The sequence below is a fragment of the Nymphaea colorata genome, chromosome 3 (genome assembly GCF_008831285.2).
Source record: "Nymphaea colorata isolate Beijing-Zhang1983 chromosome 3, ASM883128v2, whole genome shotgun sequence".
NCBI classification, from domain to species: Eukaryota; Viridiplantae; Streptophyta; class Magnoliopsida; order Nymphaeales; family Nymphaeaceae; genus Nymphaea; species Nymphaea colorata.
Window position 1 is genome coordinate 5,341,566 of NC_045140.1, and position 24,120 is coordinate 5,365,685.

Here is a 24,120-nt window from a genome sequence, read left to right on the forward strand (position 1 = left end):
AAAAACACTACTAAAACCCAAAAAATGATAAACTTGACACATATTTTGATCAACATGTCCTTAAAATCATATTGGCAAGGTTAGATTAAAAAAAATAAAAAATAAAAATCATATTTAAAGGTTTCTATCATTCTATGTTCAAATCTAGCGTAATATTGTCAAATAATTATCTGAATCTTGAAAGAGATCCGACCCGTTTATGACTTTGTTTTCTTTGATAAGCTTCAAGTGTTGACTTGGGAACTCGAGTCTCTCTCCACGGGCTGTTTAAAATTACGAAACAGCTTTTGGTTGTGCAGATTTTTAAAAGGCAACACGCATGCCAAGGCACGTGATCCATACATTAAAAAATTGCAGATCCAAATCTCGATCCGGTTTGAAATCTTGAAATTGTGAATCTCAATAGAGCTATGTTTCTAATATTGGAAGCAGCAGGAGACTTAGTTGAACCCTTTACCGACCAATTTAATGCTCTTAACCTTACTATTGGAGGAATGGAGGGAGCATCAATGGATCTCCGATCTGATCTAGAACGAGATCCAAATGATCATATGCAAAGGCAGATTTTGTATTAAAGTAGCGTCGTGATCCAGTATGGAGCTATAAATAACGTGAAAATTGATTTCCCGATATTTTATTTGCACACGCTTACAGTTTTTTCGTTTTTTAACGTTTAAAATGGTTTTTGCTTTTAGAAAGGAATAATCCAAAACCCTAAATTCCGCTTGTTCGCCTCTCTATCTCTCTCCGACACACACACTCTCTCTTTTCGGCCGGCGTCTCCGCGATTCTCAGCCGTACGATCTGCTTTCGTCGCGAGATCAGCTGCCGTTGATTGCGCGCCAAAGCAACGGCATCCAACGTCGGATCCAAAAACCCTAATTGCTCCGCGTCCCTATAAAACGAGCTCCGCGAGAGCTGCTGCGTTACCATCGCTACCGTCGTTCGTCAATTTTTTCTCCTCCTCCTGCGCAGAGCGGCCGATTGCTCGAGATCTTTCCCTGAGGTCGAGTTCTTTTCCCTTCTATCCTTCTATGTTGAATTGTCGATGTGTTGGTTTGTTTCATGAGTTCGTTGATCTGCCTAGACATTGAGTGGTTTGTCTCCCCGCTGTGATTTTCTTTCTGTTTGCAAATTCTCTTAACTCAATATGATTCTGTTGCGTAATTTTGGCCGTCGGTCTTTGACATTTGGTTCTTCATATGATGTTGACGGCTTAATTTCTTTACTTTCTACCGTGAAATTGCTCTGTTTTCCGTTTCTTATCCATGGTCTCATGATTCTAATGGGGTGGAGGGGGAGTTTAACTGTGTGTTGGTTTGGACTGGGGCTGCTTTACTTTGTCATTAGCGTATTTCCTTCTGGTGTCTCTGTTTGGTCTATGTTTTTCGGTTCTCGTTTTTAAATTGTTCTATTTTCTCCCCTATGATCCTTTTATTAAAGCATTCATTGTGGATGCGTTTCCTCGCGATCTGCAGTGAACTTGCTCATTGTTCTCTCCAGGTAGACCTTCTTTTTCTTTAGGGTGTTTCATGTATAATATGTGAACAAAGTCAACTTTTTACACGTGATTTGTAAGATGTACTTGGAAACCAGTTGATTTCAGATGTTAGATTGATATTTTTGAGGTGAAAAATGTAACAACTTTCATAACATGATATTTGTCTGGGCGCTTATTTTTTGAATGGATCTGGTTTTTCACCACCACCATTCCTACTTCCTATTATCAGATCCGTCGAAGGGAACTGGACGACTATATTTTTGATTCGATCAAGATGTTTAATTTTATTAGCCGTTGGATTCTTTTCCTCGTATTTTTATATACAACTTGATTTTAAAAAAATTGACAAAGGTAAAATTTTGCATGAGTACCGTTTTTATATTTTTTTGGTCAGTGATGTATTTTTTCTGGGTAGAAGAGAATTTCCTGCGTAGTCTGGGATTCGTTTTTATGTTGTATTTTTTTTTATTTGTTTCGTGTTCGATGTGCTTAATATTGAGATGTTCTTGTAGGAAATTCGACTTATATGTTCTGTATAATTGATCGTTGTTAGTCGTTTCCTTGTTGCAGTTATTAGCTTTTTCGTCGGCCATCTACCATGGGTAAGGAGAAGGTTCACATCAACATTGTCGTCATCGGACATGTCGACTCCGGCAAGTCGACGACCACCGGTCACCTCATCTACAAGCTTGGAGGGATCGACAAGCGTGTGATCGAGAGGTTCGAGAAGGAAGCCGCTGAGATGAACAAGAGGTCTTTCAAGTACGCCTGGGTGTTGGACAAGCTCAAGGCCGAGCGCGAGCGTGGTATCACCATCGACATTGCCCTCTGGAAGTTCGAGACCACCAAGTACTACTGCACTGTCATCGATGCTCCTGGACATCGTGATTTCATCAAGAACATGATCACGGGTACCTCCCAGGCAGACTGCGCCGTGCTGATCATCGACTCCACCACTGGTGGTTTCGAGGCCGGTATCTCCAAGGACGGTCAGACTCGTGAGCATGCATTGCTCGCCTTTACTCTGGGAGTGAAGCAAATGATCTGCTGCTGTAACAAGGTACGATCATCGATTCTACCATGGCGTCGTCCCACCAGATTCTTCTTTGATATCTTTTCAATTCTATGTTCTTACAAATGCACTTGAATCTCTCTGCAGATGGATGCGACAACCCCCAAGTACTCCAAGGCAAGGTACGATGAAATCGTGAAGGAAGTGTCGTCCTACCTGAAGAAGGTCGGGTACAATCCCGATAAAATCCCCTTCGTCCCCATCTCTGGTTTTGAGGGTGACAACATGATTGAGAGGTCCACCAACCTTGACTGGTACAAGGGTCCAACCCTTCTTGAGGCCCTTGACTTGATCAACGAGCCCAAGCGCCCATCAGACAAGCCTCTCCGTCTTCCACTTCAGGACGTCTACAAGATCGGCGGTATCGGAACCGTCCCCGTCGGTCGTGTCGAGACCGGTGTCCTGAAGCCCGGAATGGTCGTCACCTTCGGCCCCACCGGACTGACCACTGAAGTGAAGTCTGTCGAGATGCACCACGAAGCTCTTCAGGAGGCCCTCCCCGGTGACAACGTTGGGTTCAACGTCAAGAACGTTGCTGTGAAGGATCTTAAGCGTGGTTTCGTTGCCTCCAACTCCAAGGATGACCCCGCGAAGGAGGCTGCCAACTTCACCTCCCAGGTCATCATCATGAACCACCCTGGCCAGATCGGCAATGGCTACGCTCCGGTGCTCGACTGCCACACCTCCCACATCGCCGTCAAGTTTGCTGAGATCCTCACCAAGATTGACCGCCGATCCGGTAAGGAGCTTGAAAAGGAGCCCAAGTTCCTGAAGAACGGAGACGCTGGGTTCGTGAAGATGATTCCCACCAAGCCCATGGTGGTCGAGACCTTCTCAGAGTATCCTCCCCTTGGGCGTTTCGCCGTCCGTGACATGAGGCAGACGGTCGCCGTCGGTGTGATCAAGAGCGTGGAGAAGAAGGACCCTTCGGGAGCCAAGGTGACCAAGTCTGCAGCCAAGAAGAAGTGAATCGTGCGGAGGCTTCCGGCAAGTTACAGTTTTCTAGCCTCCAGTCTCTATCGCCTGAGTTTCAGTCGGGTTCTGTTCAGCGTCTTTGTGGTCGCCAGTTGGATGCAGCAGAACTGGGTGCTCGATCGACGGTGGCACCGCCACGGAGACCTTTCACCTCAGCCGTTGTGTTCATGGAGTTCGAGTTAGTTCTTTTTGGTCATTTGTTTTCCGTCTTTTTTATTGCGTCGACATTGAAGTTTTTTGGTGAACTGAGAGTTTTTTGTGATGGAACTGCCGGAGGTTTTTAGCTGGTAGGATATATTATTGCTACAGTTTTTGCGAGTCGGTGGAATAACGAGGGATACTTTGGACTCAAATTCGATATTTTGGGTTTTGTTATCTTGATTTTGCTTTCCTTTGTTGCTTGTGGTGTTGTGCTTGCGCGACGATAGTGTTTTCATTTATCGAACGGCCTTCCCAACGGTTCCCGACAAATTGACTGATAAAAAAGTTGAAATCTGGTGAAAAGACCTTATGCAAGAGGGTTCCAGCAATGCAGCCATTTACTTCTAGTGGATGATGCATCTTTCGTCTTCGGGTGCCCAGTATTATTAGCCCTGACACTAGAACGACGGAAGCTGCTATGAGTCTTGCTAACTTTTTGGTTGTCGTTAGATTATAAAAACTAGGCCTTTGGTGATGGATTAAAAAAGAGAAGGGTCTTTCTTTCGTTAATCACAAGGAACATTGCCAGAAAAAGCCCACAACTATGATAATTTGAGAACCTACCAAGCCAACAAAGGCGTAGCATTTGAAAGAAAAAAGGTTTTCTTCTGTTCTCCTCGTAGCAGGACGGATTCTTCGGGTTGGTGCACGGCCCTTTGATTGGTTCTGAAAGCTCTGCTCCAGTGGTGTGATGATGTGCGCCATGAAATATGATATTGGTACTCTCTGCATGTAAAGACTCAGGAAGAAAAAAGGGAGTAGAGATTTGACCAGAGCTTGGTGGGGTGATAATGGCGAACTGGCTGGCTCTTCTCCTCTGTTGCCAGGAAAGTTGTCGTTCTCCTCTTGGAGCCATCAGGCCCTCTCGTCCTAGACCAGGTGGGTACCATCGTTTCAGCGAGAGCAGATGACGTGATGTCTCAGACAAGACAACCGCAGAAAGGCCTCTTCGAAATGATCAAGGTGGTGCTATCAGAGGCAAAGGAAGAGGAGTTCTCCAAGGACTCTGGGCGTTCCTGGATCGAGAGGCCACCGATGAATTCATTGTCCGGCCATGCAACCAAGCTTCAAGGAGGACTCTGTGTCGGGTCTCTTCAAATTGGTACAAGAAAAACTGGTTCCCCTCACATAATTGAGGGAGGGGCGTCAAAATCTGAATCTCGCTTATGATGATTTCTGCGCTACACAAGCAGAAAGAGGCGTGGTCATGAAAACGAAGGCAGCAGTAGCGGCGGAACACTGTTTGGTCGATGCCTGGATTTGGCAACAAGAATCCATAGCTCAGTGGTTGTTGGAGGATTCACATATGGAGAAGAACTCTAGGAACTTCCAGGTTGCTGCCATTTTCGGGATGTGGGGAGTCGGAAAGACGGTGCTCGCCTGGAAGATCTATTTGTTTAGAGAATGCGCTAGGTTTTAAGAAAGATTTTGATTCTTTTCCCTAAATTTTGATGTAAAATTAAGGTTGCAAGTTTGGAGGATAAATTTTAGCGACTCCGTCAGAAGTTGAGCTCATTTAAGGGAGCATTTGGGCTTAGATCGAAAGCATTTTTGAAGTTTATGAGAAGAAAATTTGAAGTTTAAAGTATATAAGTAAGATTTGTGTATGTAAATACAGGGTTTATTGACAAGAATTTGAAGGAAAATAGCAAACTTTAATCTTAAAAATTGGGAAAATATTTCTTTCCCACCACAGGGTAGGGATGAGCTGCATGAGGCCACCGCGAGCTCCTTCAAGGTCCTAAACAGAGGCTTGATGACAAAACTAGTGAGGGAGTCAAGCTAGGAGGGATGAAGAAAGAGATGCAAGGCTAGACATTGAGTTTTGAACTCGATTTTGAGTGTTTCCATCTGCAACTTGCATCTAATGATAGGCTTGAAAAGAATTTAGATCTGGGTTCAGATCCGGGGCTCATTTTTTAACATGAAGCTGTGTTGTGGGTTTAGATCTGGACCTAGGGCTTAGTTTTGGATCTGATGTTGGTTTTGTATCTAGATAATAGATTTTGGATATGGGGCTGCGATTTGGATCGATATTTGCATCTAAAGCTGGTTTGGATTTAGGGTCTTGATTTTGGACATGAGCTGGGAGGATCTAGAATTAAGATATGGAGTGGATCCAAATCCAAATTATAATACAGTTCTGTGTTTGGGTTAAAGATGGATTTTGGGTTTAATGGATGTCCAGGGCTTTGGTCCAAATCAGATTCAAAAAGAGCCACAAATTGGGTTGATGATCAAATCCAAGGAAAGATGGATTGAAACTAAGGAAACTTGACACATTTGAACTAAAAAATCCACGAAATTTGTCATGATAATTAAGGAAGGGTTGGTGGTTACTCATTTTTCCTCTTAAAGGTCGTTTGATTGTTGTCCCACACTACTGACATGTGCTTATGGACAATGATGTTCATTATCCACCTTTTGATGATTTTAAAAACAAAACACTACATTCTTCTTGTCCAGCGTTTGTTTCGCATATATATGTGATGATTTTTAATAAATTGGGTATGTGAGAGAGCCATGTGTATGCATGTGGGTATGAAAGAAGGTGATAGTCCCTTAAATGCGCACGTCATCTCATTTAGAAAAAATAAAGGAAAAAACGAGACAAAGCTAAATGCTAAAATGTCCTTCTTTTCCTCAAATATTCATGTAAAAACTTTCATTGAAATTATTTGTGATGAATTTGATGCTTGAGAGTATTACATTTCATACTCGAGTGGATTATTTATGCATTCCTTAAATGCTGAATTTATGAACAAGATGGTTGTTGTTTTATTTAGTATAATTAAAAATCGTTGCGAATGGTGTATTTCTCGTGAAAAAGTATGGCTAAGTAACTGGTTGTCTCTAATCTACTATTTACTAAGCAACTGATCATCCTCCATCAACTTTTTCCAAAGTTATCCAGTTATCTATTCACGGTAGTTTATATGATGTGGAAGGTTGATAAAAAAAAACATAAAAAAAAGATGAAAACTTAGAATAGAAGCTTATTACTTTTTTTGTTTTTCTCTTATGAATATATATATATATATATAAAAACTTATTACTTTTTTTGTTTTTCTCTTAATCATTTATGACGATGAATTAAACAGTTTTGATTAGATGGTATATATATATATATATATATATATATATATATATATATAATTATATATATATATATAATTTTAATGAGTGAAAAAGAAAAGGAGAGAATGGGTATTAAGAAAGTCAGTCGGAAACCACCGAACGAAGAAATCACCACCGACCAAAAGGAGAGGAACGAGGAAAGGAGAGGCGACACATTAAAAACGTTACAAGGGAGAAAAAGAAAGAAAAGAAGGTCGACGCATTAAAACAGACGCAAGTTCAAGCGAAGGTTGAAAGGGAAGAGAGAAAAGAAAACTAACGATAAATGCACACGAGAATTCGGCGGTTGAACGCGAATATCTCGTCTGGTAACTTCTCAGGGCGCGTCGTGTGGATCTCTCTCTCTCTCTCTCTCTCTCTTTTGCTGATCCGTATTGCAGATTGCCGTGTGGTGGGAAGAGGGACGATATTAGCAAGTGGCGAGCAGTTCCTCTGTCAGGGCATAAGCCGCAGTATCAACCTTTCTTATCCTCTTCCCTTCTATTTCTGTTCTTGTGTTTTGGTTATAGTATTATGCTTAGGCGACCTGCACCCATTTTATTATGTTCTCTTTCGTGCCTTCAATTTCGATAATGCTCGTAAGGTTTCAGGTTTATTTGGTATTTGGGCTGTTGCAATCTTTTCTGGATTGATGATACATGTTGGTGATACTTTTGCTATGATCTGCGAAGTCCTTTTAGCGGGTTTTTGTCCAATCGTTGCCTTGGTTCCTGTTTAGAATCAATTGTGCAAGCATAATGTGTATATAGCTGCATGTTATAAGTCGCGTTGGTTCAGACCAATTTTCTGCTCGTTTTATTGCGTTTACATCAACCCCACGCCAACATATTCCGGTGAAGTTTGTGTTCAACGTCTGCTACTCGTGGATCCTTTTTCATGTTATTTGGAGGATTTGCTGTAAGGTTCCAAGATGTAAAAGGGTCAGCCGGTTTAGTTATTGTCTAAGAAGGAAAGAAGCTCATGTCATCAAATTCCTGTGGCCTTCGAGATAATTGAAAAAAAATATGTTATCTTGATGTTGGGCTGTTCCCCCGCCTCCTTGGGCCTATGCTTAATTTTTTTTTTCTTGCTCTGTGGAATTATCTTCCCCAGCAAAATTAAATGAAAGGTCTGACGCTAATAAGAAAAATGAAAAGTACCCGCAAGCTGTTGCTAATTATAGATCAAAAGTCATCGGTCATTTCTACTGTCCGCATGAAAGATTTGTTTTCACTAGCATATGATACTAAATGGAAGTGTCACTGAGCTACTGCAACATTGGAAAGCTTCAATCTTTATGGGGATCATTATTAGTTCCATAGGATTGTTTATCATATATGCCATCGTTCAAGGGCTTCAGGCATCATTTGTGGAATGGATGCAAATGAAGGTATGAATTAACATACCCAAAATTTAAGAACATTCTTGGTAAATTTACATCTCTTATTGTTAATCCATATCTCAAGTTATGCTAGGATTAAATGTGCAGCAGAAGTGTTAAACATTGAGATTGTGTCTATCAAAATCCATCTGTCTACCTTTTTACTTAATTTAATGCTCAATAATGTTTTGACGAGAATCATTCTAAATGTATGAAGGATACTTTCAACTTGCTATACTGAAAAAGTTGCTGTGCGTCATGGATATCACAGCCATATCTTAATGAAGAGGGCCTTCAACATTTATTTCTGGTTCACTCAAGTTAAATTTTCCATTAGAATTTATCACTTTGTCACCATATCATCTTTGTTCCATAAGCCCTCAAAGTCATACATATTCCTTATTCTTTTTAAAGTGTGCTTTGGATAGTCAGATTAGTTAGAGAAACGTTTTGTTTAGTTGACAGTCCCCATTGATAACTTCTCATGTGAAAAAAACAAAATGTTCAAAAAGTTGAAATCTGTCCTCCAATTTTTTTTCCCTCTAAGAGATTCGCTGATTACTCAGGTATGACAATTGCTAATAAGAGAGGCTTATTAGCGTTTTGATCCTCCTGAGCTGGTTTAGTATCTTTGAGGAAAGGGTTTGCACTTTGTACGATAAGTGGGTGGGGACTTGTTGTAAAAAGATGGAAATTGGTGTTGCAGTAGTTGGATTCAGTCATCATTTTTCAGGAAGTCTTCAAGATGGCCATAAAAAGTTATGCAGCAAGTTAAGAATATAAATTCCATGACGTAAAAATTTATCCTTGGTATGATGGAGGATAGGGAAGTGGGGTGGAGTGTAATGGTTACACCATTCTAGTTATGATAGCTGATGTGGCTTTAGAGATGCTGGCAGTAGATCTGGTGCAGGTTATGGAGATCAACCTAGTGCAAGTAATAATTTACCATTGATTGCTGCCAACTCTTGGAGTTAAATATTCCCCAACATAGATCATACATCACTCATCTTACAGCCATGGAGATGATAATTCCTTGATATGGTATTCCAGATCCCCATTCATTTTACCACTTCATCAGAATTCATGCCCCTACAAGTCTTCAGCTTGGTAACTTCTTTTGCCCGTCCAGGGTTGATGTGTCAAATATTTACCATCAAGGTCATATTTATGCTATCACTAATTTCTGAGGTCATTCTGAATAGCATTCTTGATCCTTACCATTTTTGAAGTTTGAACAGTTTGGGGTTGTAAAAGTATGAATCCTGTTGCATGGAAAAGTTTGCTTGATAATGTAATATCCTGGATGTGTAAGGAATAAATTCTCCTGACAAAAAACGTCATTAGCAAAATTGAAATTCTTGAATTATTTGAGCTATTGGCACATAGTTACTTCTCTCAAACCGATTTTTCTTGTGAAGAACAAGGCTTTAACTGAGTGCCCTTTCATTGCAGAACCTGCATTTTTGCTTCCAAAAAGCTTTTATCTGGTTTTGGTAAGATTAACAAGCAAGATCGAAAGGGGAGAAAAAGGACAGACAATTTGCATTGAAAGGCAATACGGCATCCAAAGGTATAATGGACCATCGTCAGTGGATGGTGTCAGCCACTTAATAGTAAATATGTGCATTTGGATCAAGATCTGGAGGCAACTTTTAAGTTTTAAGGAATACAATATGGACTTGCCTGTGGACCTTGACTGCTACTTACTGATATTCATGTGTCACCGTATGTGTTACCTAAATTATAGATCATTAAGTGAACATGGTAGGGGAAGAGACTTCTCCCTAGAATTAAATTCTCAGATGAAAAACACAGACGTTTACATACTTCATTATGAAATGGGTAGACTGAACGTACTTTGGCATTGGACCTCTTATCTGAAGTAAGAATACTTGAGTCTAAGGGTAAGCAGTTTGTCCTACGTCCAAAAGGTTAGATAGGCAAGGAGGATAACTACTGGTTGCAGCAAATATAATATCTTGCATTATTGCAGTATTGGGCATTGAGAACCATATATCATATATCAAATGAAAAAGTGAAAATCATGTATAATTTGTATTCTGAAGTTCGTACATGCTAGAAGTTGGTAAGGCTTTTTTGTGTCAGCTAGGGTACCATATTTTGAAATAAAAATCTTTAATATCTGCACAAATATTGAAGTAGGCTATACACCTGTGGCAGCGATGGAACTGGGAATTTCTTCCCAGGGAATTGTTACTGGATAAGGTTTCAAGCTCTTTGGGTGCTTTGTTATAGTGATCGTCAGGGCAGGTTAAGCATATTCTAATACATTCATAATCAAAGTGCAAGATTGGACTATAGTGAAGAAGTAGCTAGATGAATTTGATTTCTACTATATGCTTCCTGAGAGACTAGCATAAGTCTGGCTTTACTTATTGCTGTCCCTTGCTCATGTAAAATTCTACTAAATTGATTTAAAAAAAAAACTTCCCAGTATAATTATTTCTTCATACTTGATCATACGAGGGTTCAAAGATGTTTTCTACTAGTTGTATTTTCTTCCAAGAACTGACAAGTTGATTGCTTTCTGGTCTTTTTGGCAGTTCATAACCGTGTAAGTTTCTGTGGATGGGATGACATTTATCCATTTCCAATGCAAACAATGCACAACTCCAAGAACTTTAGGGTGTGACGAAGACAGTTTCTTGGTCATGTATGTCTTTTGTGCTGGATGGATGCGCTCTTTGATTGTGTGACTAAACCATATTATTGTCATTGTCATCCTTTATATTGGAGCTTTGTGAATCTTCCCGGCATCATATTTGGCATGCATTTGCAGGAACAGTGCAGATTTTTCAGATTGATTGTGGACCACCCAAACATGCAAAAGATGCTGCCAAAGAATGTGATGGCTAATACTCTTCCAAAGCAGCCAATTTTTTCCTTTGGAGTTATCACTGATGTGCAATATGCAGATATCCCTGACGGGTGCTCATTCCTTGGCGTACCTCGTTACTACAGGCACAGCATTGAGGTCTTGAGAAGGGCTGTTAAGAAATGGAATCACCATGGGAGTCTGAAGTTTGCAGTTCACTTTGGAGACATAGTGGATGGATTTTGTCCAAGGGAGGATTCAAGAAAAGCTGTGACAAAACTGGTCCACGAGTTTGAAAAGTTTGAAGGCCCTGTATATCATATGCTAGGAAACCATTGCCTCTACAATCTCCCCCGTGATGATTTGATTTCTTTATTGAAAATACCTACATCCCATGGCTGTGCCCACTATGAATTCTCTCCCGCGCCGGAGTATCGGTTTGTCGTTCTGGATGCCTATGACATTAGTGCCATTGGTTGGCCTAAGGATCATCCTAACACATTGAAAGCTTTTAAGATTTTGCACATTAAGAATCCAAATGTTGACAAAAATAGTCCAACGGGCCTGGCAGGTCTTGACAGAAGGTACCTGAAGTTCAATGGAGCAGTTGGAAAGGCACAACTAGAATGGCTTGAATTCGTTTTAAAGGATGCAACCAGGCTTAAACAGAACGTAATTATCTGCTGTCATCTTCCACTAGACCCTGGGGCAGCATCAGCTGAAGCATTACTGTGGAACTACGACGAAGTAATGAGCGTCATACACAGATACAATTGCGTGAAGGTGTGCCTGGCTGGACATGACCACAAAGGAGGGTACTGTGTCGATTCCCATGGCATTCATCACAGAGTTCTTGAAGCTGCCCTTGAATGTCCCCCTGGCTCGGATGCATTCGGCCATGTGGATGTGTATCACGATCGGTTGTCTCTCCTTGGTGTCGATCGGATGCTGAGCATTGATATGGTTTTTGATTGTTAAGATGCAGGTGTCTGCATTCAGCTCTCAAGAAAAGTTCACACCCAGCTGTCTAAAACTTAATTCCGGGGGAGTATGGATGATGCTCCTCACATGATCCGCATCACTTGTACACGAATAAGGAAGCATCCAATGAGAATAATCATATGGCTGACGATCTAGTTTATATGTATGAATCATCCATTATCATAATGATTAACCAAATTTCTAGTCACATTCTAGTTCACCTCTCTCTCTCTCTCTCTCTCTCTATATATATATATATATATATATATATATATATATATATATATAGGATGTCCAAACATTTAGGAATTTTTTTAAAACTATGATTTCTGATGTGTGGATCAAATCATCAAGTTTACAATCAGACAAACTTAAAGAAAACTGGCTTTTAGATCTTAATAATCCAGCTAGCAGTCAAAATTCATGTCTTCTTTACACTGCATGTTTTGACATGTACAATTGGGTACATCCAAAAAAGATTGTAGGAATGTTGGACAAGGCTTCAGTTTCTCTTTCGGAAGTACAGAATACAGAACCACTAGTCTCAAGAAGTCAATGGCTTTTATTTTCATTTTCCCCCCTCTTCAAACCAATAAAAAGCAGGACCAATACGGGGACAACTACAAGCCCCTTGCAGAAGTGACTCAAAACTAAATAATTGTTTAGTTGACATTGAAAGTCCGGGTCCCAGAATTCTTATTTATTTCCCAATGGTAAGTTTAGTCTCCGGCCCTTGAACTAACATGAAGGACAGTGGAATCGGCTTTGAATGGCTATTCTCATTGCTCCAAAAATAAACTCTCCTCGCAATTGTCTGTCGAGTTGGTACTGTGAAACCGGCCAAGCAATGCAGCACACTGAACAAGGCGCATCCAGGCTCGGTTTTCTTATGGTTCAAACTTGGCTGGCATCAGCCACCAAATTGGCTCCGTTCGGCGAGGTAACGACTCTACCAGAGGTAGAACACAGCTAACGCTCGAGCCACCATACGACGAGTTTCGTTCAGCTTTCAACATTGTAGGATCTCAGATTGAACTCTCAAACCAAATATCTTGTTGAGGCTGTGTAGCTAATGAATCAACTAAGGAAGTGCAAAAATCCAACTCTCGGGATTTAACAGAGCTTGATATAACCTGAGAGGCTACACATGAGGCCGTTTGGCTGTTGATCAAAACTGAGTTGAACCGAGATAAGCTTGTGGCTTTCGTGCTCCATTCTCCTGCCTAAGTGGGTTAGCTCATGTAAATCTGGTTGCTGTGTAAATCTGGTTACGTTACTGGGAAGGACAGAGCCAGAAAATTCTGGCTAAGAGGCATTAAGGATAAATTTTTAAAATTTTAAAGGCACCAATACGTAAATAAGAAAAATTATTCTAAAACATCAATATGAAACAAGTTGGTATGTGTGGGCAATTGTCCACAATTAACCCACATCTGCCTCCGCCCCTGGTTACAGGATTGAGTTAAAAGCAGAAGCTGAACCGAGCAAGCACCGAGTTACTTGGTTCAATTCCTAGGCGCTACCTCATGATTCGGAGGAATCGTTTCTTGTTTCAAGTTCATGTCAGAAAAGGGCATCGAAATCTCAGGAAGGCTATCTTAAGAAGAAAATATTCTCGAAGGTGTCCATCAAGAAATGCGTAAAAAATGATGCATTCTTTTGTATAAGAACGGGAAAGAAAGTAAAAAGGAAAAGGTCAGTCTTAAATATCTCATAGTTTTTTAATGTTCTTAAGGGCAACGAATGACGATATCTGTTACAGGTGGCCAAGATTTGTTCCATGATTCCATCACTTGTTCTATTCTCTATTAAAACACTGCAGTAACCTATGATATCACAAATCTCTTTCACCCTTTCAGCCAAAACCAACTTTTTGCAGTTAAAGGAAAAAAATGTTCAGCAACAAAAGCACTCTAAGAACTAAAAAGCGCTCTAGAAGAGGAACAGAACTCATATGTCTATGTGGAATCTAAGCAGTTCACAGTAACATGATCTGTATTTTAAAAGAGCCAAACCGGAAAAGAAAAAGGTAATAATCCAGTTTTGGCGTTTCCTTTTCATAGTCAAACAGGCTTTCCTGCAATTTTTTCTTAGAGCAAGTTCCCTTAAATCCCAAGTCAATGGGGGCTTTCTCTTCCCAATTACTGGCTTCTCGTGGCACCAAAGGACCAGACATCTGCAGTCTGCAATTTTGGCAACGACGAACTGCCAAAGTGTGAGGAGGCGAAGGGTTGTTAGGATCTCTTCCCTTTCTTGAAGAGCTCCATGAATGGTGCATGTTTTTTCTGACTTTTTGTGCAGAGAGACTCGGAGGATTTAAGCACCACCAACCCTTGGCTTTCTTTGCAGCAAAGAAGCCATACCCAGCTCTGTCTATCTCAGGAGAAAGAGCAGAAATGACGTCCTCAAGCTCTTTTCATTATTTGGTGGTTGCCCTTGTTACTGCGTTGGTCCTCGCTCCTGTTGATGGGGGTGTTCTCTTCTCTTCCCTTCGTCGTTCTCTGGAGATTCAGGCATCCCCTAAAGCCGGAGATGGTAATATTCTGCTCTTCCGCTTCGTTGATTCTTGTTCCCCTTCCCGTACTGTCTGCGCCATGGATATACGTGAGCCGTAACCCTTCCTGTGGCAGATGGAAGAAGATGACCATGTTTCCACACAGAGACAAAGACAAAGAGTCTATGTTCTGTTTCTTGCTACTTTCTTCCACCTTGTTTCTTTGGTGGCGAAAAGTTCAAAACTAAAAATTTCTTCATTTTTTATATGAATCAAGATGGTCTTCAGGATTAATTCAAACTTCCTGGTTGATCATCACAAACCACAATATGCAGAAATTGTCAATCCTGGAATCGCCGAGACGGACGGCAACGAAGAGGTTTAACCAGGAAAAGACTTCCGATAGTCAACATCCAGAAACAGTTGAAGAGAAGCCTTTTTTTGGGTGGGGGTTAAAACGATCCTTCGTTTTTCCAACTTCATGATCTCTCTTTGGAAGCCAAACAGGATCCGCTTTTCATTTTTCTTCCAATGGAATCTTCAAATTCAAACTGATCAATAACACTCTTCTTCTTTTCTTGTCTCCAGTTTTGAAGGCAGGGGAGGACAAGATCGAGGTGACGTGGGCACTGAACCAGACGTTCTCCGGCGATGCCGATAGCTACAAGACGATCAACGTGAAGCTGTGCTACGCGCCGTTGAGCCAGGAGAACAGAGGCTGGAGGAAGACGAACAACGACCTCCACAAAGACAAGACGTGCCAGTTGGACATTGCCTCCGTCCCTTTCACGGCGGCAACCCCGTCGTCGGTGGAGTGGGTGGTGGGGAGGGACACGCCCACCGCCACCTACTTCGTGAGGGCCTACGCTCTCGACTCGAGCGGCCGCCAGGTGGGCTTCGGCCAGACCACCGACGCCAGCAAGAAGACCAACCTCTTCCGGATCCAAGGGATCAGCGGGAGGCAGCTGTGGGTGGACGTCGCCGCCGGTTGCTTCTCCGCCCTCTCCGTCCTCTCCCTTTTCGGCTTCTTTCTAGTGGAGAAGAGGATGGCCAAAAAAGCTTAAGCGTTTCTGTCTTATCACTCTCTCTGAAATTGACAAATTCGGTGGTTGCTGTAGTTTTTGTTTCTTCCTGTGGTGAAAACTTGAATAAAAATGGAGAATGGACATCTTGCTGTGATACAAATGCTAATAGTAATCTTTGTTTTTTTGGTGGACAGTTTGGATTGGATTTTATGGTGCTTTTAGCAACAGTTTATAATGCAACAGTTAATTATGCTTTAGCGACAGCAATGAAGTTTGAATGTTTAGCTATCGCTTTCACCTGTTCTTTATGAATAGGCTTAAGCAAGTGCTCGTTTTCCTACCATAAGATTCTCTAGCATAGTATCATCAGCATGAAAAAAACTTCTCTACGGGCTCTATATATGCACCATCACAGCTCCCTGTATTAGAGAACTATTTATCTCAACTGCCATGGGATTCTTCTTGGTGTCCTTAGTCTTCTCGCAGTCTTGGAAGAGACAATGTTTCTATCCCCATCTTTTAACGACCATGTAATTCTTGATCCTTGTTTATAGAACAACGCTTATCCTCTAAGAGGCTGCTTGACACTAGGAATGAACACGTGAATGTTTTATAAATTTGCCTCAAATTTGATTTGCATTCACAAAAACATTTGTTCAAATATTAAATTCAGGACACATTCATGAAACACCCGATTGTATTGTTGTCCCTAATGAGGACTTTAAGAAACTGTCTAACATAATTAGATTTGAGGAAAACAATAAATGCTAGAAGGCGCATCACGAATTGCGTGCAAAAATGTCGAGGCTGCTTTCCCTTGCCGATTTAATATTATAGATATGAATTTCGAATGTATAAAGCAAATTTTAAATTTGCTTTGAAACTAACAGTGTTAATTTCGCATGTCCTTAAATTATATATCTATAAACAGAACTAAATTTATGAAAAAATTTAAAATGCTAGGAGGTACATCACTTGTGGCGTGCGTGCGTGCGTGTTATGAATTGTTTGTTGGGCATCCTATTTTTATTCCGCCTTTACCTTCGTTCTCTTAAAAAATGTCGAAATTGTATTTCCTTACAAATTTAACTTTGTAGACGAATACAAATATTCAAGTATAGATTATTTTTATCATAAAATAAGACGTGAAAAGTATACTTCTATGATAATACTTTAAAACTTTAACTTCCCGGACTTGTAAATCTAACCTGTCGAGACATTTTATTTCTCCTTACCGGTAACCATTAAGACGGCATAAGTTTACTACTTGACATGGATCTCATCTACATTGAAACCGACGTTGTCCAAATCTGTGCGATAATTTTTGCCAGAAAAGTAGAAAAATGCCAAGTACTAGTCATAATCAGAGAGAAACAGAAGTAATAAGCGAGTGACGAACATTCCAGTGAATCACTTTACAGCATATTTCGTGACACCCATGACAAGAAAGATTCATTAGTGCCCATGGAAAAACCAAAAAATAAAATATCCATAGTTTGTATACACAGGAAACAAAAAGAATTTCAGCTTTGGATAACAAAAGCAGATGCCCACTATTAACGACAAACTCCTATTATTAACAACCAATTCAACGTACATAGCAAACCCGAGTTAGGCCAAAACCCCTCTTCCTTTCACCGTGCTCTCAGGTCCAGGGCTGCTTTAAAATTTGGGTGAGAAGGAACACACCTGCCAACTAAAAAGTTACACATTCATGGTTTGCAGTTCAGAAGACTGCAGGAATCAAACTTACAACCGAACTTCCACCAGCCCCCTTTTGGAGGCAGTTAACATACGTTGGGTGCATCGAAGTATTTGTTAGCACATAAGCAATTTTGGTTTCAGATGACAGCACAACTATCAATGCGAAGTACACTAGACTGTAGAGAACCCGATCAAAGCATCAAGAAGGTACACCAACGACGCATCAGAAGTGAAAAAGAAGTGTGTTTTCAATAGGCACCAACAACACTAAAAAGACTGTTTGTACATGGCAGTTCCGCAGAAGTAGACAACAAAAAAGGAACAAATGAAGAATCAGAGTCAAGAACCCACATGGTTCCTTGCCTTGACATGGAAAAATGTAATTTTACACCAGCATCAAGGTAGAAAAATAAATTATGAAAAGAGGGTATGTCTATCCGCGGCCAAGATCTCTTGCCACTTCTCACTGAAAACACAAAAAAGAAAGAAAACAAAAACAAAAATCAAAACAGGTTATTATGCCTTGTTGCAAAAGAGGAAGGCCTACAGAGGGGTTCACACGTGTACTGCATCACCATCTTTCCTTCGACCTGAACCTGTGAAGAGTGGGAACAGTGAAGAAATTAGCTTTCTCTGACATAAATCGTGACAAAGGGTTTCGTTTCCCTCATTAAGCGTGCGTATGAAGCATACAACTCCTAGTTTATCAGATAGATGCAGTTTATTCAATTCCCTAGCCTTATTCTTCCAACCATGCTCACATAACTTGCAATGAAATCGTGCATATGAGGTTCACACTCTGCCTTGCAATTTGCAGTACAAAGTAAAATACTGGTCTCTGATTTGAGGAGCAACTTGTAAATGCACCACCTAAAACTTTGTAAAACAAGAAGCTTATTGTGAATCTAAGGAATACATACCTGTCTGCATCCCTGCTGCCAAGGAAGCCCCGTTCTCTACCCAGGAATCCTCTCCTATCATCAGCTTTACTCCACACATCTGGTGCTCCTCCACGAGAACGTGGCCTGTCCGAATATTCCACACTTCTCGAATCCTCTGAGAGACCAGACTGAGAAGGTGGTCTGTCTATGTGCACGACACTAGTTCTACTGGCCCCAGAACCAGGCCTGTCACCACCTCGCTGACCAAAACGTATCTTATCATCTAACTCCTGTATCAACAGCTCTAGCTCCTTTTCTTTCTTCTTGACCAGATCTTGGAGAACTGGTTGTTCGCTGGAGTCTTGATCAGATTCCCCATTGAGCTTTACTTCGGGCTCTTTTGATAGTTTTTCTTTCAGCTGATTTATCTCACCCTTCAATAATTTTTCCTCAATTGTTTCTGGTCTGTGAATGTTCAACAGAAAAAAGGAAAAAAGGGAAAATCTCTATTACATTAATGAACTAGTTCTTCAATGAGTGGACAAAGATCAACCCACCAATCTAGAGTAATCATCGGGTTTCCTAAAGAGAAAGTTCTGTACCATCTAGAGTAATCTCAAAAGAATTACTTTGTTATGAATATGCCAATAACAGCTGTCACACAAAAGGATTGCTTTTGAATGCTTGTAGGAGATGCAAAGCCTGACATTGAGAACATCTTCACCTTATTCTATGTATGGCCAATGCAGAACTACACAAGCAATATAATATCACTTTTCTGTAGTACATGAAGCTGGAGGATGACCAAGCATAAGCTCACAGTTCATATGTTTTTAGAATAATAACATACAGAAAGTATTATCGTTCATGAAATTGTACAAGCAGGTCTAACACACAGTTGCTGGGAACACAACTTATAGATTATTATAACTCATATTCATATGACGTAATGGTCCTGTATTCATGTCAAATAAAATCGTACATATTCGTTTCTTATACCAAGAACTTTAGTTTTGTCAGTATAAACTAAGCCACTGCAACAAAGAGATCACAAAGACGATGTCAAGCCTTCATGGATAGAGAAATAAGGAAGATTGTGTAAAATTTAAATACAATGAAAAATTAACAGCATAAATTTCAAGTAAAATTCAACAGGAAAAGCACAGTATAAGTGTTTCAAGTTATCCCAAATCGAGGGAATCCTCACTTTTCCCTCTATGGTGTGCATAAGAAATGAATTCATGGTGCCATGGTCTAAGATCTAGGAAAGACAACACTCCTCGCTGCATATGTCACTCTCATCTTTGACCATAATTTAGCACCAGAAATCAAGCCTAATAATATAGTACCAAGATTCAATAACCTGGTAAAAAAAAGCAAATGAATCACCAAAATATTTGTTCAAATTCTAGATTGGAAAGGAAAGAATGTACTGGAAGTTAGTTAAGCAATCTTTCAAATACAAACTACCCTCACCAACATCGGCACTTTTTCGGAAAAACAAAATGGAGAGAAAGCATGATATTATGTAAAAATGTCAAAAGAAAAGAATTGTTTATTTTACTTTTTAGAATTTTTGTTCGTGAGATTTCTATTAACATATTATTAACAATTTGGAATTTTAATCATCCTTTTTGTAAGAAAAGTAGTGAAAGCTCAAATTCACAAATTTTCTCTATTAGTTATGTATTGATTTTATTTTTTGAATTCCTGAAAATTTCAAAAGAAATGAAACTTCCCAATTTATACCTATGAAAAACCAATCATGACACCAGTATCCATGATACGAACTAACCTCTACAGCTTGCTCTAACTGGAGGATTGAGATGAATAGTGTAAAATGTCTGGTCGTTCTTATTAAATTTTAACTCAGAAGCAGCAAATCATATGGCTCCACAGTCCACCCCCATCACTTATTTCACGAAGGACATTCAGCAATTCAAAAGAAATTAATACAAAAAATAAATTGGTAAAGGTTCAAGTCAAAACAAGCTATGCATGCACAGAACGCTGGAGCGTCATCCTTGTCAAATCCACAGAAGCAAAAAAAAAAATTGCCTTCTCTCTATGTAGCACACATAGCAATAGCATTTTCCAAATAAGTTATCAGTGTACTAAATGAATCCAAGAAAAGTTTGAGACTTACCAGAATGGTACAGTATGAATATAAAGCTTCCTCTAACATAAGCAAATAGAATGCAGCCACAGTTTACGCATTCTCTAAGGCTGCTAAATAACATGATGGAGTCTGTCCGTCGACACTTATTCCATCTTAAATATACAAATAACCCCTTTCACGTAAAAGAGGCTCTGCTTCTTATTTATGGTAAAATAAAACATGCAGCAAGGAAAAAAGCCATGGCAGGTGCATAAAATTAAATGTACATCATTCCCTCTTTCGATTCTCTACAGCAAAAAAGTTCATCAAAGACTTATCTAGCTGAGAGACAGTTTCATGGGTGCAGATACATAAACAAAACAACCAAGTGGTGGGCCAACTATACAACTAATTTCCATTCAAGACACCAATTCAACTGTTATACCATAAGTTGACAACTTGCACTGCTGCAGACAACGTTAGCTTCTCTCTTTCCCAAAAGAGAGAATGCTTCATGGTGACTATTATGACTGAGATGCACTGTTGGTGGGTGCAGTAAAACAACCAAGCGGCAAACACGACCACATGCCAGTGTCAGCTCAATAAAACATCATGTGCTTTCACATATACTTGTCAGTCATATATATACTCTTTGTCATTAGAAGATCCTGTGCACCTTTCACATTTGATATCTACAACATATCATTTGCAGATAGTAAATATGGTTTAAAGATTCTGTTTCTGTTGTTCTCTGTCTCTCTGTGTGTGGGTATATCTGTGTCTACGTATATACAAATAAATAATGTATTAAAAAAGAAAACCACAAAATACATAGTTCTCAAAAGGCAACAACAGCAGACAAAAATTGTTTCTTACAGCAGATATAAAAAACCCATTGTTGGTTAATGACTATAAGTTGACCGGTATCCCTAATCAGGCAACTAGCCAACAGAACTAGTCCCAGTTGACTTGAATGCCAAATGACAGTGACTAGTTGCTAATCCAGTGACTTGTCTGACTAGGCAACTACATGGACCGACTAGTGTCTGGTTCAACACCATAGGCTGATAGCCTGATATACTGATAATGGCAACCCAATGGAGCAAAAGTAATTTGATGTAGGCACTATGACATAATAGCTATTCTATATTCATAGCCAATATGTGAAATTGCCACTCATCTGCTGCAGATTTGCTATACCCGAGTTTGCAGCATTATTATTAAAGGTTACTATGTAAAAGCAAGTTTTAGCTAGTATTATACACCAAACAAGATGGTTCAGCTGTCCCTTAGACAATAGGAGATAATGCCAATGTTCCAAACTTCATAGTCCAAACAAAGAATAAATATGCAAAAGGACACCTATAAAATATCTACTGTCCAACAAATCAAAGGAATCTAAAACAGTAACATCACCAAGAGGATAAGAGTAATGTTCCAGGCCAAAAACTAATTCTCAAATCATGAGACAAAAGACTTCAAAACAAAGAGAAGCACTACAAATAGAAACATTCCCTTTTAACAAGCATTCAAGGCAAGTTAAACAGCACCAATGCAAACCAACTGTGAGAAATTAAAATAATCAAAACAGAAGACCAATGAACACTATAGCTACTCTCTAAGAAAATTTGGCACATCAGCCTCAGCAGAGTAAGAAAGAAAAACTAGCTTTTCTGTGCATTAATAACCAACACATAAGTCAACCTTTTAGGAAGTTGGCATATTAGCCTCACCTATTATAATCGTTATGCAAAGACGCAGAACGCAAATTTCTTAGGAAGTTTAGCATATCAACCTTATGGGAGCAAGTTCAAAAATCTAAAAGTTTTGCGCTTCACTACGTAACCAAAAGCCCAACATACAAATATCTCTTAATGCTGTCAGCAACATACTGACAGCAAGGAAATCAAAATAAAATGAGAACTTTAATGGGGACCAGGAAAGTGATGAAGGTACAAGAAACCTGTCTACAGCCCGATGCTCTAGTTCGAAATCCATCTTTCGCCAATCCTTTCCCTTTTCTTCTAACAGCACTTCTCGCGGTTTGGCATCACCAAACGGGTTGATCTTCGGTTTTGATTTGGACACCACCTCTGGCTGAGCTGCTGGGCTTTCTGGCCTGCTAGAGTGAGCGCTGGAAGGCCGGCTGGAGTGCTCGCTCGTCGGTCTGCTGCTCTTACGGCTCTCAATCTCCGTATCCATCTTCCTCCAATCCAGACCCTTCTCTGCCAGGACTTCCTCACGTGGCCGGGCGGACGCAAACGGGTTTGGCCGAGACCTTGCAGGCTCAATCACCACAGACTCTCCGCTAGGGGGTTCCAAAACAATCCTCCGCCTCTCAGTGTCTGGTGGCGCATTCCTGAAACCTGACCCAAATGAGCCCCCTGATCTCACCGGAAAAGCCTTCTTGCCCGCGTTCCAGTTGTCGACATCATCAGCCTTAGAAATGCTCCCGGTACCAAGGGAGCCATACCGATCATAGCCACGACCGGAATCCGGCGGGGGACCCATTGTTTTTTTCACTGCAGACCAATTGTCGACCTCATCAGCGCGCGAAGGTTGATCAAAATCAGAAGCTCTAGGAGGAGGGGCCCTCCTTTCCTCAGAGAAACCCCCATAAGACCGCCCTCCACCCCCACCTCCGCCACCACCAGGGCCCCACGAGCCCTCCGTCTCATCGCCCCTCTCGCGCCAGCCGCCACCGCCTCCCCCCATCCTCCCGCCACCGTAGGACCGGAATCCGCCCCCAAGTCCACCAAGGCGGCCATACTCCTCATCCCCAGATCTGTCCTTCGGCCCAGTGGGAAGACGCATCATCTCCTCAGGCGTCAATCCTCTCGACTCCGTCTCCCGCAAGCCTCCGGCAGAAGAAACGCCTCCGGTATGGAATTCCCCGAGGGTCATGACCTGCTTCTTCTTCTTCTTCGGCTTCTCGTTAGCCTCCTTGAGGCTGGGGAAGCTCTGCTGCTCGGCCGCGAGCTGCGAGCTAGCGGCCAGTTCATTCTCGCGCTCCTCGCGCTCCTCGCGCTCGACGTCGGCGGCCCACGCGCCGATCCCGCCCCATGCCTTCGACATGCCGTCCGAGACAGGCGAAAACAGCACCGGCTACGGAGGTATGCAGGAGTTAGGGTTTCTGTTCTCGGTTTTCCGCCGTTTGAGATCCAACGAATCGCGTTGTAGGAAGACAGCCGAGCTTTGGCTCCCTATCGGAGCCCGAGCTCAATACACATGCGACGGTTTCTCCACAGAAGCTCTCTTCTGCGAAGAAGGAAATTTTCAGGAAGCGAAGTAAGGAAGCACGAGCAACAATCCCAGGTTTTTGCCTTCTTCCTCTTTCTTCGACCTTCTTTTTCCCGTGAGCAGAACGGAAAACAAGAAAGCCGTCCGCCTTTTATACCGGCTCATGGTCCCGGGGGTTCGGTGCTGGCGCTTTTGTTCAGAGGAACGATGACATCCTTTTCAAGTGACACTCAAAACACACACAAAACAAGCCGAAAAGTCTCAGCTCGACACCATGATTCCGCAGGAGCTTGATCACCTAGTGTCTTACTAAGCGACGATCACCTTGATCTTGACATGGGTTCCAGCGTTCCCTTCACATTTAATTCTGCTTTCGGTCATCTAGCGGGAAATACTGACGCCGGATGCTCTTTTCAGGCACCGGAAAATATCAGCGAGAGAAAAATCCCTGGGAAATGCTTTCCTTTTTCTTGACCCTTTCCAGGAGTGAGAAATTTCTGTTGATCCTTGAGTCTCAAGCAATCCGATTCGGACTTAGATCCACTTGTTATCCAATTCGACAAGTCGGATTCCAACTAAGGAAACCGAGTTGGATTTTTTTTTTTTTTTTA

At 41.1% G+C, this 24,120-nt stretch overlaps 4 protein-coding genes across 10 annotated transcripts; 3 read left to right on the forward strand and 1 right to left on the reverse strand.

Moving 5' to 3' along the window:
* Positions 1–855: 855 nt before the first annotated feature.
* On the forward strand, positions 856–3,923 carry LOC116251104 (elongation factor 1-alpha). The gene is made up of 3 exons (XM_031625179.2): positions 856–1,006; positions 2,072–2,561; positions 2,661–3,923. The coding sequence occupies exons 2-3, from the start codon at positions 2,100–2,102 to the stop codon at positions 3,540–3,542; spliced, it is 1,344 nt and encodes a 447-aa protein (XP_031481039.1). The 5' UTR covers positions 856–1,006; positions 2,072–2,099; the 3' UTR covers positions 3,543–3,923.
* Positions 3,924–7,033: 3,110 nt separating this feature from the next.
* LOC116250524 (manganese-dependent ADP-ribose/CDP-alcohol diphosphatase) lies at positions 7,034–12,275 on the forward strand. 6 transcript variants are annotated; one of them, XM_031624203.2, is made up of 4 exons: positions 7,035–7,339; positions 9,703–9,820; positions 10,815–10,924; positions 11,051–12,275. In XM_031624203.2, exon 4 carries the CDS (start codon positions 11,093–11,095, stop codon positions 12,062–12,064), a length of 972 nt encoding a protein of 323 aa, XP_031480063.1. In that variant the 5' UTR covers positions 7,035–7,339; positions 9,703–9,820; positions 10,815–10,924; positions 11,051–11,092; the 3' UTR covers positions 12,065–12,275. The 6 variants fall into 6 exon arrangements, with proteins under 6 accessions (XP_031480068.1, XP_031480069.1, XP_031480063.1 ...); XM_031624206.2 differs by having other exon boundaries at positions 7,035–7,195; XM_031624205.1 differs by having other exon boundaries at positions 7,335–7,465.
* A 1,661-nt stretch (positions 12,276–13,936) lies between these two features.
* On the forward strand, positions 13,937–15,779 carry LOC116250526 (high-affinity nitrate transporter 3.2). 2 transcript variants are annotated; one of them, XM_031624211.2, is made up of 3 exons: positions 13,937–14,096; positions 14,369–14,602; positions 15,150–15,779. In XM_031624211.2, exons 2-3 carry the CDS (start codon positions 14,464–14,466, stop codon positions 15,623–15,625), a joined length of 615 nt encoding a protein of 204 aa, XP_031480071.1. In that variant the 5' UTR covers positions 13,937–14,096; positions 14,369–14,463; the 3' UTR covers positions 15,626–15,779. The 2 variants fall into 2 exon arrangements, with proteins under 2 accessions (XP_031480071.1, XP_031480070.1); XM_031624210.2 differs by lacking the exon at positions 13,937–14,096 and having other exon boundaries at positions 14,109–14,602.
* Positions 15,780–17,520: 1,741 nt separating this feature from the next.
* Positions 17,521–23,887, reverse strand: LOC116250512 (eukaryotic translation initiation factor 4B1). The gene is made up of 3 exons (XM_031624180.2): positions 22,233–23,887; positions 18,211–18,636; positions 17,521–17,886 (listed from the first exon to the last, which is right to left on the reverse strand). Exons 1-3 carry the CDS (start codon positions 23,342–23,344, stop codon positions 17,862–17,864), a joined length of 1,563 nt encoding a protein of 520 aa, XP_031480040.1. The 5' UTR covers positions 23,345–23,887; the 3' UTR covers positions 17,521–17,861.
* Between the last annotated feature and the right edge of the window lie 233 nt (positions 23,888–24,120).

Coding starts and splice junctions, on each gene's coding strand:
- LOC116250512 (XM_031624180.2), bottom strand. CDS start 23,344: ATGTCGAAGGCATGGGGCGGGATCGGCGCGTGGGCCGCCGACGTCGAG. Junction 18,637..22,232: donor GAGCATCGGGCTGTAGACAG/GTTTCTTGTACC, acceptor GAACATTCACAG/ACCAGAAACAATTGAGGAAA. Junction 17,887..18,210: donor GGCAGCAGGGATGCAGACAG/GTATGTATTCCT, acceptor CACTCTTCACAG/GTTCAGGTCGAAGGAAAGAT.
- LOC116250524 (XM_031624208.2), top strand. CDS start 11,093: ATGCAAAAGATGCTGCCAAAGAATGTGATGGCTAATACTCTTCCAAAG.
- LOC116250526 (XM_031624210.2), top strand. CDS start 14,344: ATGTTTTTTCTGACTTTTTGTGCAGAGAGACTCGGAGGATTTAAGCAC. Junction 14,603..15,149: donor ATCCCCTAAAGCCGGAGATG/GTAATATTCTGC, acceptor TCTTGTCTCCAG/TTTTGAAGGCAGGGGAGGAC.
- LOC116251104 (XM_031625179.2), top strand. CDS start 2,100: ATGGGTAAGGAGAAGGTTCACATCAACATTGTCGTCATCGGACATGTC. Junction 2,562..2,660: donor TGATCTGCTGCTGTAACAAG/GTACGATCATCG, acceptor ATCTCTCTGCAG/ATGGATGCGACAACCCCCAA.